The sequence below is a fragment of the Cherax quadricarinatus genome, chromosome 12 (genome assembly GCF_038502225.1).
Source record: "Cherax quadricarinatus isolate ZL_2023a chromosome 12, ASM3850222v1, whole genome shotgun sequence".
Lineage (NCBI taxonomy): Eukaryota > Metazoa > Arthropoda > Malacostraca > Decapoda > Parastacidae > Cherax > Cherax quadricarinatus.
In genome coordinates, this window is record NC_091303.1 from 24690789 (window position 1) to 24708733 (window position 17945).

General features: G+C 38.9%; 1 protein-coding gene across 2 annotated transcripts in view; it reads right to left on the reverse strand.

Annotated features, from left to right (window-relative positions):
* mgl (low-density lipoprotein receptor-related protein megalin) overlaps window positions 1–17945 on the reverse strand; it is a 611193-nt gene that overhangs the window by 78127 nt on the left and 515121 nt on the right. For both annotated transcript variants that reach the window (XM_070084278.1, XM_070084279.1), the window contains exons 51-52: window positions 12137–13192; window positions 3670–3822 (exon numbers count right to left, since the gene is read on the reverse strand). In XM_070084278.1, coding sequence (XP_069940379.1) covers window positions 3670–3822; window positions 12137–13192 — 1209 coding nt within the window. The remainder of the gene's footprint in view (window positions 1–3669; window positions 3823–12136; window positions 13193–17945) is intronic.

Below are 17945 nucleotides of genomic sequence, written 5' to 3' on the forward strand. Positions count from 1 at the left end.
AAAGTGGAGATGTCATGTCTGAGGGCAATATGTGGTATGAATATAATGCAGAGAATTCATAGTTTGGTAATTAGGAGGAGGTGCGAGATTACCAAAAGTATTATCCAGATGGCTGAGGAGGGGTTGTTGAGGTGGTTTGGACGTATAGAGAGGATGGAATGAAATAGAATGACTTCGTGTATAAATTTGCAGTGGAGTAGAGGTGGGGTAGGGGTTGGCCTAGGAAAGGTTGGAGGGAGGGTGTAAAGAAGGTTTTGTGTGCGAGGGGCTTGGACTTCCAGCAAGCATACATGACCGTGTTAAATAGGAGCGAATGGAGACAAATTGTTTTTAGGACCTGACGTGCTGTTGGAGTGTGAAAAAGGTGACATTTTCGAAAGGATTCAGTTAAACCGGCAGGCTGGAGTTGAGTCCTGGAGATGGGAAATACAGTGCCTGCACTCTGAAGGAGGGGTGTTAACCCTTTGAGGGTCGACAGGCCCTCTCCGAAACTCGTTCTCAGGGTCGGCCAAATTTAAAAAAAAAAAAAATTATTTTCTCTTATGAAATGATAGAGAATCTTTTCCCGATGATAAAGACACCAAAAGTTTGAAATTTGATAAAAAACTTACGGAATTATGCTCTCGCAAAGTTAGCGGTCTCGGCGATGTTTACGTATCAGCGATTTTGCCCACTTTGAGCCCCATTTTCGGCCAATTTCACTATACTAGTCGACAAAAAACATGAATATTTCGCTAGAACTCCATTTTGTCTATCGAATGGGTGCAAGAAACCACCCATTTATGAAATTCAACTATCCAGTACAGTGGTCAGAATTTAGCAATTTTGCCAATTTCACACAAATTCCAAAAGATGCCAATTTCCGAATAGGGTCCAGAATAAACAAGAAAGACATTCCTGGCACTAAAATGACATTTCCTCTAGCCATTAGTCACGTCTCAAGGCCCCTCTTATATTCTTTGGCTTTCCACTTTGAATTTTTATTCTCACAAAAAATATAAGATTTACTGTTATGCAGACTATTGCATTAGTGTAAAAAATGGTATAAATATTATTGGTGCACTTGTGAAAGAATATTAGACTCACCAGTTGACGTGTATTGCACGCTTGGCACGATTTGTTTACTTTTGAAGTTTGGTAAAAATCGAACATTTCTGCTACTTTGAGCTCAATTTTAAGGCACCTTTCATTGTAAAACCAGTCAAAATCATCTCAATTTCTGTAATATGTCTTCCATTCTATAAAATGAGACCAGGAAAACTAGAATACAACAATAAATACCATACGAAAATACACTGCAAAGTCGCTGATTTATTAAAAAAAAATGGTCAAAGTTTTTTTTTTCTCATTATGCACTGTGTGCTGCAGGATTTTTTTTAGACTGTGCACACTGACCACATAGACCCATTCTTTCATATGAAGGCCTACCAGCTTTCTCCCACTAGATTTGAGGCCGCTAGAATTTATGAGTACTAGTACGTCAAAAACCCCTAAGCGTAAGACGTACTAGTACGACCAAAACCCTCAAAGGGTTAATATTGCAGTTTTATAACTGTAGTGTAAGCATACCTCTGGCAAGACAGTGATGGAGTGAATGATGATGAAAGTTTTTCTTTTTCGGGCCACCCTGCCTTGGTGGGAGATGGCCAATGTGTTAATAATAATAAAAAAAATGTGCAGTAAGTTTAACTTCAACAATCATAGAGTTGACTGAGACAAAACTAATGAAGAACTATCAGATATATCCTGGGAAACAGTCATAAGCACCCTAAGTCCTCATCAGTGCCTGGAGAAGCTGAATAATGAAACATATAAGATCTGTATTTAATATGTACCATTGAAGAAACATAGAAGATCAGATATAGAAAGAGAGTGTAGGAGATGGTTAAAAGAAGAAAAAGATTTACTGAATTGCTTAACCCTTTCAATGTCAGCCCCACAATATTACAGCTTGCAAGGCAGTGTCAGTTCAGTAATACTATGCCAAAATTCTAGCAGCTTCAGATATGGTGCGAGAAAGCTGGTAAGCCTACATGTGAGAAAATGGGCCTGTGTGCTCAGTGTGCTCAGTATGAAAAAAATCTGGGAGGCCGCATTGCATTGTGGGAGTACCAATTCAGTATGCCTTGTTCACTATGTCTAGCAGTAAGGAATACCTACTCCCTGGCAAATTTGGGACTCTTCTCTTCCCAAGTGATTGCTCTAACACAGTGTCAGTGAAGACGAATTTCATGGTTCTGAGGAGTTTGTGACTGAAAGCAATGCCCAGGATACCAGATACTGATAGTGAAAAGGGAAGACAGCGTGGGTGGTGGGGAAGGCAGCGTGAGTGGTGGGGGAGGCAGAATGGATGGTGGGGAAGACAGCATGGGTGGTTGGGAACATGGCATGTAAGTTTATTCAAGTATACACAAATACAGTTACATAGATTAACATACACAGCAGCATGTGTAACGAACCTAGGATAACCCAAAAAAGTAAAAGTGACTTATTTCCAGCATGGGTGGTGGGGAAGACAGTGTGGGTGTGGGGAAGGCAGTATGGGTAGTGGGGAAGGCAGTGTGGGTTTGTGTAAACAAGTTTTGTAAACAATATAATGATAACAATATTTGTGCGGTTACTGTGTTGCATACAACGAGTGGATATATGTACATTATGCATTATATTGGTCTCACAGGCCACAAAAGTTACTTGAAAAAATATATTAGAAAAGAAAAGAAAAAATAGAATAAAAGTAAAAATAATATTACAGTGACAGGCGCTGATGTTGCCATAAGCAGTTCACTTTCTGTCAACTTCATGCCTCTATTGGGCATGTTTCTTTCCACCTGTTGTCTATGTTTCCCATCAGTAAAATGGGTACCTGGGTGTCAGTCGACTGGTGTGGGTCGCATCCTGGGACACTGACCTATTTGCCCGACATGCTGAGCATAACAAGGGGCTTTCTATATAGTAGTATATGTCATTGTTATCAGCTAGGCCTGTATACCATGTACATGTACTTGTAGTAAATAAAGATATTATTATATCTCGGTAACTACTGATCACAAATTTTTTTTCTTTTATAACACTCAGAAAATTATTCTTGGATAGAATTTTTTTTTTTTTTTTTAATAGTTTTTGACACTGAGAGCAGGGTTCTTGATAGTGAAAGGGTTAAAAAACATGAATATGTCAAAACAAATTTTTTGTACTAAACAAAAAAATACCCAAAGGGAAGAAAAGGCCATTCGGGATATCGCAACCCCACATATATCTATTCATATTTAAAAGAGGGGCTCACATACTGACGATGAACATTAAGTGAGCAACCCATTAAATGACAGCAGGGTGGAGAATGCAGAAACCTTTTTCACTCCACAGGAAGGCTGCACAGACCAACTACCTAACGAGTACTAATCTCATAGAATCTGAAAAAGAAACTGGACAAGATTCCATGGAATCTGGTCCACAGCCAGGCTCTGGGTGTAGAAAAACTCTCAGAACTCATCAAACATCCCTGTACTAGGTGAACAGCTTCTGTATATAAGACACCTACTACTTTATGACTGAAATATCATGAGAGTGACCAATCAATCAATACATTCCATATGACCACAGTGAATGCTAATAAATTACTAAGCACTTTCATACATGAGCAAAAATTTTAATACAAATATGTACACTTACGAGCATCACAATTGGGATAGGTGTTCTTTACTCCTTTGTTGTCAGGACAAGCACATTTATAACCTCCAGGAATAATAAGACACAGATGGCTGCATGGAGTGTCTCTCTGACATATACTAATCATGCTTGTATTGTATCTCTTGTCTGCAAAAACTGAAAATAGATAAATAAATTTATAAATGTATATTTTTTTATACACCGGCTGTCACCTATTGATGCAGAGCAACCTAAAAAAAAAATCTATATATACACACACATTCATACAGTAGACCGTCGTTTAACACGGTAGGTATGTTCCTGAATACTACTCTGTGTTAGACAAAACCGTGTTAGACAAACTGAAGAACTTATGTGAAAAATAGGGTTATGCTCCTGGGAGCCCCCAAAAAGCCAAACAACTTTTTTTTAGATCAACAGATCTTACAAAATAAAAGTGAATATGTAATTGTAGTGCATTGTCATGATACATTACTACTTAAAACTACAAATGCAATAGAAATAATAGTACTTCTTACCTTAAATTGTGGGTAATGGTGTTTGTGGATGATTGTGAAGAGATGGTGTGGCCCTACTGGTCTGAGGCAGATGGTTGTTGGTTGTAGGCAGAAGTGGATGGTAGAGGTTCTGGTGCTGAAGTCGATGGTTGTATTGGAGTGTGCATAAATTCTGTAATGGATCTCTGGGCTCTTTTACCCTGCAGCACATTATGCAGCTGTGCAAGAATGGTATATAATACCGACAAGATGAAATTAAGACACTTGTGCAACATCTGGGTATCTTTATTGTAGACGTTTCACCATCCAGTGACTTTATCAATACAAATTCTAGGACATAGCTTGAAGACAGTAGGACTATATACAGAAGATGAGGTAATCAGTCCCTAAGCCTTGGAGTAGGTGCGAAGAGCACGACTATGGTGCTCTTCGCACCTACTCCAAGGCTTAGGGACTGATTACCTCATCTTCTGTATATAGTCCTACTGTCTTCAAGCTATGTCCTAGAATTTGTATTGATAAAGCCACTGGATGGCGAAACGTCTACAATAAAGATACCCAGATGTTGCACAAGTGTCTTAATTTCACATTATACAGCTGACGGTAAGGCATCATCAGCTGGTCTAGACCCAGTTTCGAAGTACTGCTTCCAGATTTGTCAGGGTCCTCTTCAGCAAAAAAGTCTGCAACTTTACCAATAACATGGAACTGCTAGCATAACTTCTGTAATGTTAACTGTTTTTCTTCAGGCTCTTCTTCACCTTCTTCTGTTATCTCCCTCCCTTGTATCTGTGCATCAAGCTCTGCCAACATTTCCTCTGGACTCGTGTCTTCATCATTATCTTCTAAGAGCTCAATCATATCTTTTTCATTCATATCTTCAAAACCACCACCTGGTAATCTCCTTGCCAGTTGAACATTTTCCTGAACCTGACTCTCAAGCAAGGCCATAATTTTCCCCAGCCTGCATTTAATGTTGACTGGGGCACTTCATTCCATGCACTTCTAGCATAGCTGATGGCATCTGCAATGTTAAATTTATTCCAGAAGCTTGGTACTGCCAGGTTGGAGTCAGAGTCCATTGATGCAACTAGTTTTTTCATAACTTTTTTTGTGTAGTTACACTTGAATGACTTAACTCCTCAATCCAGTGATTGTATTAGAGATGTTGTATTTGGAGGTAAAAATACAACTTTTACATGTGGGGTCACATCCAGCAAAGCTTGTGGATGAGTAGGGAAATTATCAAGAATGAAGAGAGCCTTGAATGCAAGGTTCTTGCTGTGACGGTAAAACTTGACTTCAGGAATAAAGTGATGCTTAAACCAGTCAATAAATATTTCCTCTGTCATCCATGCTGACTGGTTTGACCTCCAAATTACTGGTAAGGTGTTTTTATCTACACCTTTCAAAGCACGAGGATTTTTAGAGTGGTAAATAACCATGGGCTTACACCTGAAATCACCTGATGCACTTTCCTCTTGCTGACTGATATAAGTTCATGTTGGCATTTTTTTCCAAAAAACACTTGTCTCGTCAGCATTAAACACTTGATGTGGCTCACAGCCACCCTCAGAAATAAATTCCTGCAATTCAGCAGGGAAATTACTTGCTGCTGTATGATCAGCTGAAGCACTTTCATAACTAAACTCAATATTATGTAACTTATTATGCAACTTAAAGTTGTGGAACCAGCGTGCTAAACACACTCTTTTTCAGGCCTTCCTTCCTTATCACATGCTGCTTTAAACAACTGTATGGCCTTTTCTCTAATTAAGAGGAAATTAAATGGTGTACCTTCCTTTGTCTTTTGTTCAATCCACTCAGGCAACAAGTTTTCAGTTTTATTTACTTGCTGTGATCTGTGTGTCATTCTTTTCATGAGGTGACATCTTGGGTTATTCATTGCAAAAGCTCGTATACGTATTCGCCTCATTCTTTTTAATTGTATGAACTGACACTTCATTAAGGCCATAGGCCCTCACTACATCCACCACACGTGAGTCACTCTTAAACTTATCTAATATCTCAATTTTCTTCATAATTCCTAGACTTGAATGCTTAAACCTTTTCTTGTCACTTGCGGGAACACTTGTATGCTTACTGGGTGCCATGATTGCTTGGAAGATTTAACAAATGGCAATGGAAATAAGAAAATATGTAAATAAACACAGCAAGCTTCCTGAGTATCGCCGTCCTACATGCGTATGAACCGAACTGAAGGCTGAGAGGGTGTGGGTGGTGGGGAATGGTGGTGGGTCTCCCCTATTGTGTGGGGGAGACCTGGTCATACAGCGGGCGATCTTGCGCTCAAAATATTCTCCCCTCCCGCAACCGTGTGTTACGAGAGTGCTAAACAAAAATATGCCGCAATTCTTCAAACGTGTTATATACAAAACATGCAAGATAAAATCGTGTTAAACGATGGCCTACTGTGCGTGTGTGCATATATATATACAGTGGACCCCCGCATAACGATTACCTCCGAATGCGACCAATTATGTAAGTGTATTTATGTAAGTGCGTTTGTACGTGTATGTTTGGGGGTCTGAAATGGACTAATCTACTTCACAATATTTTTTATGGGAACAAATTCGGTCAGTACTGGCACCTGAACATACTTCTGGAGTGAAAAAATATCGTTAACCGGGGGTCCACTGTATACAGTGGACCCCCGGTTAACGATATTTTTTCACTCCAGAAGTATGTTCAGGTGCCAGTACTGACCGAATTTGTTCCCATAAAAAATATTGTGAAGTAGATTAGTCCATTTCAGACCCCCAAACATACACGTACAAACGCACTTACATAAATACACTTACATAATTGGTCGCATTCGGAGGTAATCGTTATGCGGGGGTCCACTGTATATATACACCTACCATCCGACTTACGACCTGCTCAACTTACGACCACTCGACTTACGACCGTGTTTTTTATGCCAAATTTCTGGGAAATAAACAACTATTTGTGTTGTACACAGTGTTTATCCTAAACCTTACATTATAAAATACAGTACTAACAACATAAAAAGTAAAATAAAACATGAAATACCAAAATAAAACAATAAAATAAAGTCATTACAAAAATGTTTTCTTGATATTCAGTAGTAAAGTTCGACTTACGACCGGTTTCTCGGAACTGAACTCGGTCGTAAGTCGGATGGTAGGTGTGTGTGTGTGTATGTATGTATGTTTTTTTTTTTTTTCAACAAGTCGGCCGTCTCCCACCGAGGCAGGGTGACCCAAAAAAGAAAGAAAATCCCCAAAAAGAAAATACTTTCATCATCATTCAACACTTTCACCACACTCTCACATTATCACTGCTTTTGCAGAGGTGCTCAGAATACAACAGTTTAGAAGCATATACGTACAAAGATACACAACATATCCCTCCAAACTGCCAATATCCCAAACCCCTCCTTTAAAGTGCAGGCATTGTACTTCCCATTTCCAGGACTCAAGTCCGACTATATGAAAATAACCGGTTTCCCTGAATCCCTTCACTAAATATTACCCTGCTCACACTCCAACAGATCATCAGGACCCAAGTATCATTCGTCTCCATTCACTCCTATCTAACACGCTCATGCACGCTTGCTGGTATGTATGTATGGTATGTATGTAATGTATGTATGTAATGTATGTATGGTATGTATGTAATGTATGTATGTAATGTATGTATGGTATGTATGTATGGTATGTATGTAATGTATGTATGGTATGTATGTAATGTATGTATGGTATGTATGTAATGTATGTATGTAATGTATGTATGTATGTATGTAATGTATGTATGTATGTATGTATGTATGTATGTAATGTATGTATGTATTGTATGTATGTATGTATGTATGTAATGTATGTATGTAATGTATGTATGTATGTATGTATGTATGTATGTATGTATGTATGTATGTATGTATGTATGTATGTATGTATGTATGTATTGTACGTATTGTATGTATATATGTATGTATGTATTTATATATATATATATATATATATATATATATATATATATATATATATATATATATATATATATATATATATATATATATATATATATATATATATGTGTGTGTGTGTATGTTCTTCTTTCCACAAACCGGCCATATCCCACCTAGGCAGGGTGGCCCAAAAAGAAAAACAAAAGTTTCTCTTTTTAAATTTAGTAATTTATATGGGAGAAGGGGTTACTAGCCCCTTGCTCCCAGCACTTTAGTCGCCTCTTACAACACGCATGGGTTACAGAGGAAGAATTCTGTTCCACTTCCCCATGGATACACACACACACACACACACATACATGTGCATATCTTCCTCCATAAGCCATGTGTGTTGTATGACGTGACTTAAATGATGAGAGCAAGGGGCTAGTAACCCCTTCTCCTGTATAAATTACTAAATTTAAAAAGAAAAAGTTTCATTTTTCTTTATAGGTCACCCTGCCATGGTGGGATACAGCCAATTTGTTCGAAAAAAAAATACAGTGGATCCCCGCCTTACGAAAGCATCGCAATACGTTAAATCCGCCATACGAAGCATTTGAACGCAAAAATTTTGCCTCACCTCACGATAAAAAGCTCGCCTTACATGATTTGTCTGGGACGCGTCCCACGTGTGGCCTCAGCACCAATGTTTACAAGCCAGTCAGTGCAGTCGCATCTACGCATACATTTGGTACATTCCACATTATCCCAGTGTTTTTAGTGCTTGTAACTGCAAAATAAGTCACCATAGACCCCAAGAAAGCTTCTAGTGCCATCCCTGTGGTAAAAAGGGCGAGAATTAGTATGGAATTGAAAAAAGAGATTAAGGAAATGTGTGCAAAGTGGGTTGAACTGCAAACCTTTATGGATGAAAATCACCCTGACACAGCTACTGCAAGCCGTGTTGGCAACCTGTACAATGACAATGTTATGGCCCATTTTAGGAAAGTCTTAAAGGAACAGGAGGTACAGAGCTCTATGGACAGATTTGTTGTGCGACAGAGGTCCAGTGACTCTCAAGCTGGTCCTAGTGGCATTAAAAAAAGAAGGGAAGTAACCCCAGAAAAGGACTTGCTACCTCAAGTCCCAATGGAAGGGGATTCCCCTTCTAAACAATAACTTCCACACTCTCCCCTCCTCCCATCCCATCAAGCATCACCAGATCTTCAATAAAGGTAAGTGTCATGTATTCTATTCTTAGTAGAGTAGTAATTGTGCGTGTTTTCTTCAGTTTGTGTGTATTAAAATTAATATTTCATGTGGTAAAAAATTTTTTTTCATACTCTGGGGTGTCAGGAATGGATTAATTTAATTTCCATTATTTCTTATGGGGAAAATTAATTCGGCCAACGATAATTTTGGCTTATGATGAGCTCTCAGGAACGGATTAATATTGTAAGGCGGGGGTCCACTGTATATATATACAGTGGACCCCCGCATAGCGACCTTAATCCGTGCAAGAGGGCTGGCTGTTATGCGAAATGTTCGGTATGCGAATGAATTTTCCCCATAAGAAATAATGGAAATCAAATTAATCCGTGCAAGACACCCAAAAGTATGAAAAAAAAATTTTTTACCACATGAAATGTTAATTTTAATACACACAAACTGAAAAAGGCATGCACAATTACATGACACTTACTTTTATTGAAGATCTGGTGATGATTGATGGGATGGGAAGAGGGGAGAGAGAGTGTTAGTGTTTAGAAGGGGAATCCCCTTCCATTAAGACTTGAGGTGTCGAGTCCTTTTCTGGGGTTACTTCCCTTCTTCTTTTAATGCCACTAGGACCAGCTTCAGAGTCACTGGACTTCTTTCGCACAACATATCTGTCCATAGTGGCCTGTACCTCTCGTTCCTTTATGACTTCCCTAAAGTGTTTCACAACATTGTCAGTGTACAGGTTGCCAACACGGCTTGCAATAGCTGTGTGAGGGTGATTTTCATCAAAAAAGGTTTGCACTTCAAGCCATTTTGCACACATTTCCTTAATCTTTGTAGTAGGCAATTCCTTCAATTTCTCTCTCCCCTCCTTTGAACCAGTTTCCTCAGGTCTGGCCTCTTGCTCTTGAAGTTGATCTATCAGCTCATCAGTGGTTAGTTCTTCAATGTCGTCCTCCACCACCTCTTCCACATCCTCCCCACTAACCTCCAACCCCAAGGACTTCCCCAATGCCACAATTGATTCCTCAGCTGGTATACTCCTCTCAGGGTTAGCCTCAAACCCTTCAAAATCCCTTTTGTCTACACATTCTGGCCACAGTTTCTTCCAAGCAGAGTTCAAGGTCTTCTTAGTCACTCCCTCCCAAGCCTTACCTATAAGGTTTATACAATTGAGGATATTAAAGTGATCTCTCCAAAACTCTCTTAGAGTCAGTTGAGTTTCTGAGGTCACTACAAAGCACCTTTCAAACAGAGCTTTTGTGTACAGTTTTTTGAAGTTTGCAATAACCTGCTGGTCCATGGGCTGCAGGAGAGGAGTGGTATTAGGAGGCAAAAACTTCACCTTAATGAAGCTCATGTCCCCATAAAGTCGCTCTGCCACGTCTGTAGGATGACCAGGGGCATTGTCTAACACCAGGAGGCACTTAAGTTCTAATTTCTTTTCAGTTAGGTAATCTTTCACATTGGGGGCAAATGCATGGTGTAACCAGTTATAGAAAAAGTCCCTAGTGACCCATGCCTTACTGTTTGCCCTCCACAGCACACACAAATTATCCTTGAGGACATTCTTTTGCCTGAACACTCTGGGAGTTTCAGAGTGATACACTAATAAAGGCTTAACTTTGCAATCACCACTAGCATTGGAACACATCAACAAAGTAAGCCTGTCTTTCATAGGCTTATGTCCTGGGAGTGCCTTTTCTTCCTGAGTAATGTAGGTCCTGCTTGGCATTTTCTTCCAAAACAGGCCTGTTTCATCACAATTAAACACTTGTTCAGGTTTCAGTCCTTCAGTTTCTATGTACTCCTTGAATTCCTGCACATATTTTTCAGCCGCTTTGTGGTCCGAACTGGCAGCCTCACCATGCCTTATCACACTATGTATGCCACTACGCTTCTTAAATCTCTCAAACCAACCTTTGCTGGCCTTAAATTCACTCACATCATCACTAGTTGCAGGCCTTTTTTTAATTAAATCCTCATGCAACTTCCTAGCCTTTTCGCTTATGATAGCTTGAGAAACGCTATCTCCTGCTAGCTGTTTTTCATTTATCCACACCAATAAGAGTCTCTCAACATCTTCCATCACTTGCGATCTCTGTTTCGAAAACACAGTTAAACCTTTGGCAAGAACAGCTTCCTTGATTGCCTTTCTGTTGCCCACAATAGTAGAGATGGTTGATTTGGGTTTCTTGTACAACCTGACCAGGTCGGTGATACGCACTCCACTTTCATACTTATCAATGATCTCTTTCTTCATCTCTATTGGAATTCTAACCCTTATTGCTGTAGGGTTGGAACTAGAAGCTTTCTTGGGGCCCATGGTCACTTATTTTCCAGAAACAGCACCGAAAACACTGTAATAATACGAAATATTCCGATTGTATGCTTGAATGTTACCGCGGAGGCTGGCTGGTAAACAATGCCACCGGCGGAACATATGAGGCTGGCTCAGGCCGCACATTGGACGCGTCTCGGACGAAGGGCGCTGAGCGGGTTTTTGGGCGGTATGCGAGGCAAAATTTTAGCGATCAAAGCGTCCGGTATGCGGATTGTCCGTTATGCAAGGCGTCCGGTATGCGGGGGTCCACTGTATACTGTACTAGATACACATAACCAGTGTTCAATGAGTAATAATCAGTATCTATTTATGAGCTACATTGATTTTTGCCCTATTATCTGCACTACGTATATCACTCATGAGTACAAATTATAATATACATTGTATATCATATTCCAATAAAGCAGAGGATTCAAAGATGTATTATATATAGTTAAGTATATTAGTATTATAAGAAAATCATTAACATCTCACCTTTTATGCTAGATGGGTTAGCATACTCTCCTGGAAGCTTTACTGGAACTCCCCGTCCAAACTTATCCATGCTATAGATTTCTCCTGAATCACGTGTAACCCAGTATATACTGGACTCGAACACATCTAAGGACAGAGGATGTCTCAAGTGGTTTCCTGTAGCAACAAGAGTTCTTCTAGAACCATCTTCACGCATCATTTCAATTTTATTAAGTTTGGCGTCAACCCAATACAATGTGTGTTCCATGGCAAAATCAATTGCAAGTCCTGTGGGCTGGCTAATAGAGTCCGATACAAGAATTCGTCTTTTGCTGCCATCCATCCAAGACGTTTCAATCTTTGGTATAGAGCCAATATCTGTCCAGAACATATAACCATGATCAGGATCAACAACTACAGAGGTAGGATCTTCCAGGCCAGTGGCAATGACTGAGTGCCGATACCGTCCATCCAATGTAGCCACCAATATTGCACCACGAGGCTTATTGCCTGTACGATCTGTTTCACTCCAGTACAGATTCATGGCTGCCCAGTCAATAGCAAGGCCTGTGGGTTTAGCTCGGCTTTTGATTTCCAAATTCTGTGCATAACCCATCGTCACATTTGCTCTTTCAGGAGACCCTGGTAGATAAGATCGCTTGATTGTTTTACCATATGAATCTGTCCAGTATACAATACCAGATTTAGGTTCATAATCAAGAGACTCAATACTATCCCCTTTGATAACATTCATTGCTCTATTAGAAGTTAAATTAAAAGCTCGAATTTCTGGGCTATCTGAATAAACAAGAGTAATAGCTCCTTCTTTTAAGCGGCAAACGCCATTTATCTCTGGCTCAAAACCTTCTCGACAGGAACAAGCATGAGTTCCATTCAAATTAGTACACAACTGTGAACAATTATGTATAAACTCTGCACATTCATCAATATCTTCGCATACTTTTGGATTGTTGGGTGAAATCCGGAATCCTCGCTGACAATGACAAATATAGCCACCATCTTTAAGATTAAAGCATGACTGTTCACATCCACCAGTTGTGCAGTTTGAAGCTGTATCTGGAAAAATGAAGAACCGGTTACAACTATGTTCTCTTGCTCACACACTAATGATTTAATTTATTCTTTACTTCAATAGCTGTCTCCTGACAAGGCAGGGTAACCTAGAGAAGAAAACACATTAACCATCATTCATTAAACTGATATCTTCCCTGAAGTGTGCTGACTCAAGTTCAGCTAACTGGTTTTCCTGAATCCTTTCATAAAAGGTACCTTACTCACATTCCAACAGCACGTCCATTAACCCTTCAACTGTCCAAACAGATCTATGTTCACATGCGTAGTGCTTAAAAAGTAGATCTATGTTTTTTACATATTTTCAAATATAACAAAAAAGAACATACATCAAAGTTTTTTTACACATTTTCAAATGTAAAGAAACAAAAAGAAGATCTATGTTTTTTATATACTTTCAAATGTTGAAAAAACATAGATCTACGTTTGGACAGTTTAACCTTTTCAGGGTCCAAGGCCAAAATCGGAAGGGGTGCCCCAGTGTCCAAGAAATTTTGAAAAAAAATAAAAAAAATTTTTTTTCTTACAGAATTAAAGATAATATTTTTTGTGAAGGTAATAAAACAAAAAAAATTTCTGATCAGTACTTACCGAGATACAGCGGCGGGAAGTTGACCCAAAATGACCGGGTGGCGGCAACATCAGTGACTTCAGTAAAATCACATTTTTTTATTTTATGTTTTTTATACTTTTTTATTTTCTAATTTTGTTCTTTTTCTAATAACATTTGTGGCCTATGAGACCAGTATAATGTATATTGTATAAGTGTACACTCATTGTATTCAACACAATAACTGCACTAATTTGTTTATCATTATATTACTTACAAAACTTGTTTACAAGTTTATTGTAAACAAAATGATGAAAATATTGTTGTGGTTATTGTGTTGAATACAACAGTACCATATAGAACCATATGGTACAATGGTGCCATAGGGTGCAATGGTACCATATAGTACAATTGTGCATATGGTACAATGGTACAATATGGTACAATGGTACATGATACACTGGTACCATATGATACAATGGTACCATATGGTAGAATATGGTGCAATGGCACCATTTGGTACAATGGTACCATATGATGCAATGGTACCATATGGTGCAATGGTACCATATGGTACATTGTACCATACAGTACAATGATACCATATGGTTCATTGTACCATATGATACTATATGGTACTGTTGTATTCAACACAATAAACACACTAATATTTTCATCATTATTTTGTTTACAATAGTTATCTACAACAAAAATATGTAAAAATGTTGTATATTAGTAACGTTCTATTATACTATATTTACAAATGTACAGGAACTCGACATGTTCCTTGGGGTGGATGACAAAAACTGAGGAGTCAGTAGCTAGCATGTGTCGCCACTCACTCAGTCTTGGCTGGTGTCTCGTGCCACCAACACCTATTGAGCATATGGTACACAGTATCATACGTTACAGGGTACCATATGGTACATTGTACTATATGGTATAGGGTACCATGCAGTACAGGATAACATATGGTACAGGGTACCATATGGCACAGGTTACCATATGGTGCAGGGTACCAAACAGTACAGGACACCATATGATACAGATACAGGGATAACTATGGAAATAAGTCACCCTGACTTTTTTGGGTTATCCTAGGATTTTATACGTATGTTGCTATGTATGATAATACAGTGGACCCCCGGTTAACGATATTTTTTTCACTCCAGAAGTATGTTCAGGTGCCAGTACTGACCGAATTTGTTCCCATAAGGAATATTGTGAAGTAGATTAGTCCATTTCAGACCCCCAAACATACACGTACAAACGCACTTACATAAATACACTTACATAATTGGTCGCATTCGGAGGTGATCGTTATGCGGGGGTCCACTGTATATGTAATTGTATTTCTGTACACCTGAATAAACTTACTCAAGCGCATGTGGCATCATAAGTAAGTTTATTTAGTTTTTTTTTTTTTTTTTTTTTAACAAGTTGGCCGTCTCCCACCGAGGCAGGGTGACCTAAAAAAGAAAGAAAATCCCCAAAAAGAAAATACTTTCATCATCATTCAACACTTTCACCACACTCGCACATTATCACTGTTTTTGCAGAGGTGCTCAGAATACAACAGTTTAGAAGCATACACATATAAAGATACACAACATATTTAGGTATACACAAATATAGTTCCATATAATATCATACTTAGAAGCATATGTTTGGAGAACCTAGGATAACTCAAAAAAGTAAGTCAGACTTATTTCCATTAGGGTCCCTGTACCCTGTACCATATGGTATAATGTACCATATGGTATCATATGGTACCATTGTACCATAAGATACCATTGTAACATAAGATACCATTGTACCATATGATACCACTGTATGACATGGCACTATTGTACCATATGGTACCATTGTACCATATGGCACAATGGTACCATATGGTTCAAAACCATAGAATTCCTCTTCAGCTCCACTTCCATCAGTCTTAGAACTGTAAGTTGTGAAGAGGAGAGTCAGAATTCACCCAGAGAGTGAGTGGGGAGTGAGAGCTTCCTTGCCACCAGGCACGATGAACAAAGCTACTTTGCCGGCGTTCCCACAATGCCATGCTTTTGTCCAGATTTTTTCTATAGTGTGCACACCGACCACCCAGACCCATTCTCTCAGATGTAGGCCTACCAGCCTTCTCGCGCTAAATTTGACACTGCTAGAATTTTGGTGTAGATCTATGGTTTGGACCCTGAACGTAAAGCCGTAGATCTACGGGACGGACCCTGAAAGGGTTAAGGGTTAAAAACCACTTGTCTACATGTCTAAATTTATTCCATCTAATATCCACACAAGCCTGCTGAATGCTGAAACCCACAAAACTCGAAGCCCCTTTTACCCTCTTCCTCATACAGTGGAACCTCAGTTTTCGTTTGCGCTGGTTTTCATTGAATTCAGTTTTCGACAACTTTTTTCATCAAAATTTTGTCCCAGTTTTCGTTCATCACTTTGGTTTTTGTCTGCTGTACTGAACATGTCCACCTGCCTGTGCCCAAGCAAAGCATCCCATACATGCGTTCTGAGTCAGTCTGGCTTTGTTTCCTGTTGAGTGAACATTACCCTGTGCATTCATGTGAAACATTTCATAATCCATTGTTTGTTGTGCTTGTTTATTGAGTGCAACTGTTACATAAGCCACCATGGGGCCAAAGAAAGTTCTAAGTGCCAGCTGAGGAAATTGCTTCAGACATAGAGGAAGAGAGAGGGGAGAATGTGCCTTCTTCAGTGATTAAGGACATGTGTGCAAAGTGGAGTGAGTTGCAAAGTTTTGTGAAGAAATATCACCCTAACAAAGCTGTTGCAAACTGTCTGCAACATGTTCAATGACAATGCCTTGTCCCATTTTAGGCAAATCTTAGAGATGCCAGAAACAGATTACTCTGGACATATTTTTCATGCAACAGGTGTCTAGTGACTCTCAAGCTAGTCCTAGTGCCAGTAAAAGACAAAGAAGGGAAGTAACCTCGAATAGGGACTTCATACCTGAAGTCCTTATGGAAAGGGATTCCCCTTCCAAACAATAACCTCTCCTCCCTCTCCCCTCTCCTCGCCATCTTCCATAAGCCAACAAGAGTCTTCAATAAAGGTAAAAGTTATGTTAAATGTTCATTTATCCATTTTGTTAGTCCTTTATATTTATTTCTCAATGTTTTCTGTATGTAAAACTATAATTATTCTCTATAAAATGTATTATTTGCTAATACTTTTGGGTGTCTGGAACAGATTAATTGGATTTACATTATTTCTTATGGGAAACACTTCTTCAGTTTTTGTTGAATTCAGTTTTCGTCAGACTTTCTGGAACGAATTATAGAAGAAAACCGAGGTGCCACTGTACTATTTACCTAAGATTACAAGCTTATGTGCTCCACACAAAGATCTGTATTTGTCAATTAAAGTTTCTTATTTATAGAAATGATTTGCCAGCAGGAGTATAATGTACTAGATAAGAATATGTTTGTAAATGTCACAAATAACCTTTGCAAAGTAAGAAATAAAAATGACTGCAAACCCCAACAAGAAGAAACAAAAAAAGTGAGCAAATGAAATAATAGGTGGATGATGGCATTTAATGTGGATAAGCATGACAAGTAGTATAGTAATAAGAGCATTCAACTTAAAATAAAAATCCCAGGCTCAATTCCTATGCAGGGCATGCAGCAATGAAGATTTATGCTGAGTCCACACCTAAAAAAGTTATACAATAGATTAACTAAAAAAAAATCAGACATACTATGAAAGGGCTCCTAATCTTAAGAAATAGAAGCTATGAAAGTACAGTAGACTGAAAACATTGTAATCCCATCATGGTTGATTGAAAGATAGGGAAAAACATAATATAACTACATATACATAAGATTATTAGCCCTTTCAGGGATGGTCATGTACATGTACATCATTACACCTGGGGTCGGTCACGTACTTATATGTGTAAATTTGAGCGCCTTCAAATCGAGTGGGAGAAAGTTGGTAGGCCTACATTTGAGAGAATGGGTCTGCACGGTCAGTGTGTGCAGTATAAAAAAAAAAAAACGTGGAGCCAGTGGTGCATTGTGGGAACGCCATGTTAGTAAGCCTTGTTCACCATGCCCCACGGTAAGAAACACCTCACTCCTTGGCGAACTGGAATTTTTTTGTTCCTAAGTGACAGTTCAAATACAGATGGAAGTGCCAGTGACGAAGAAT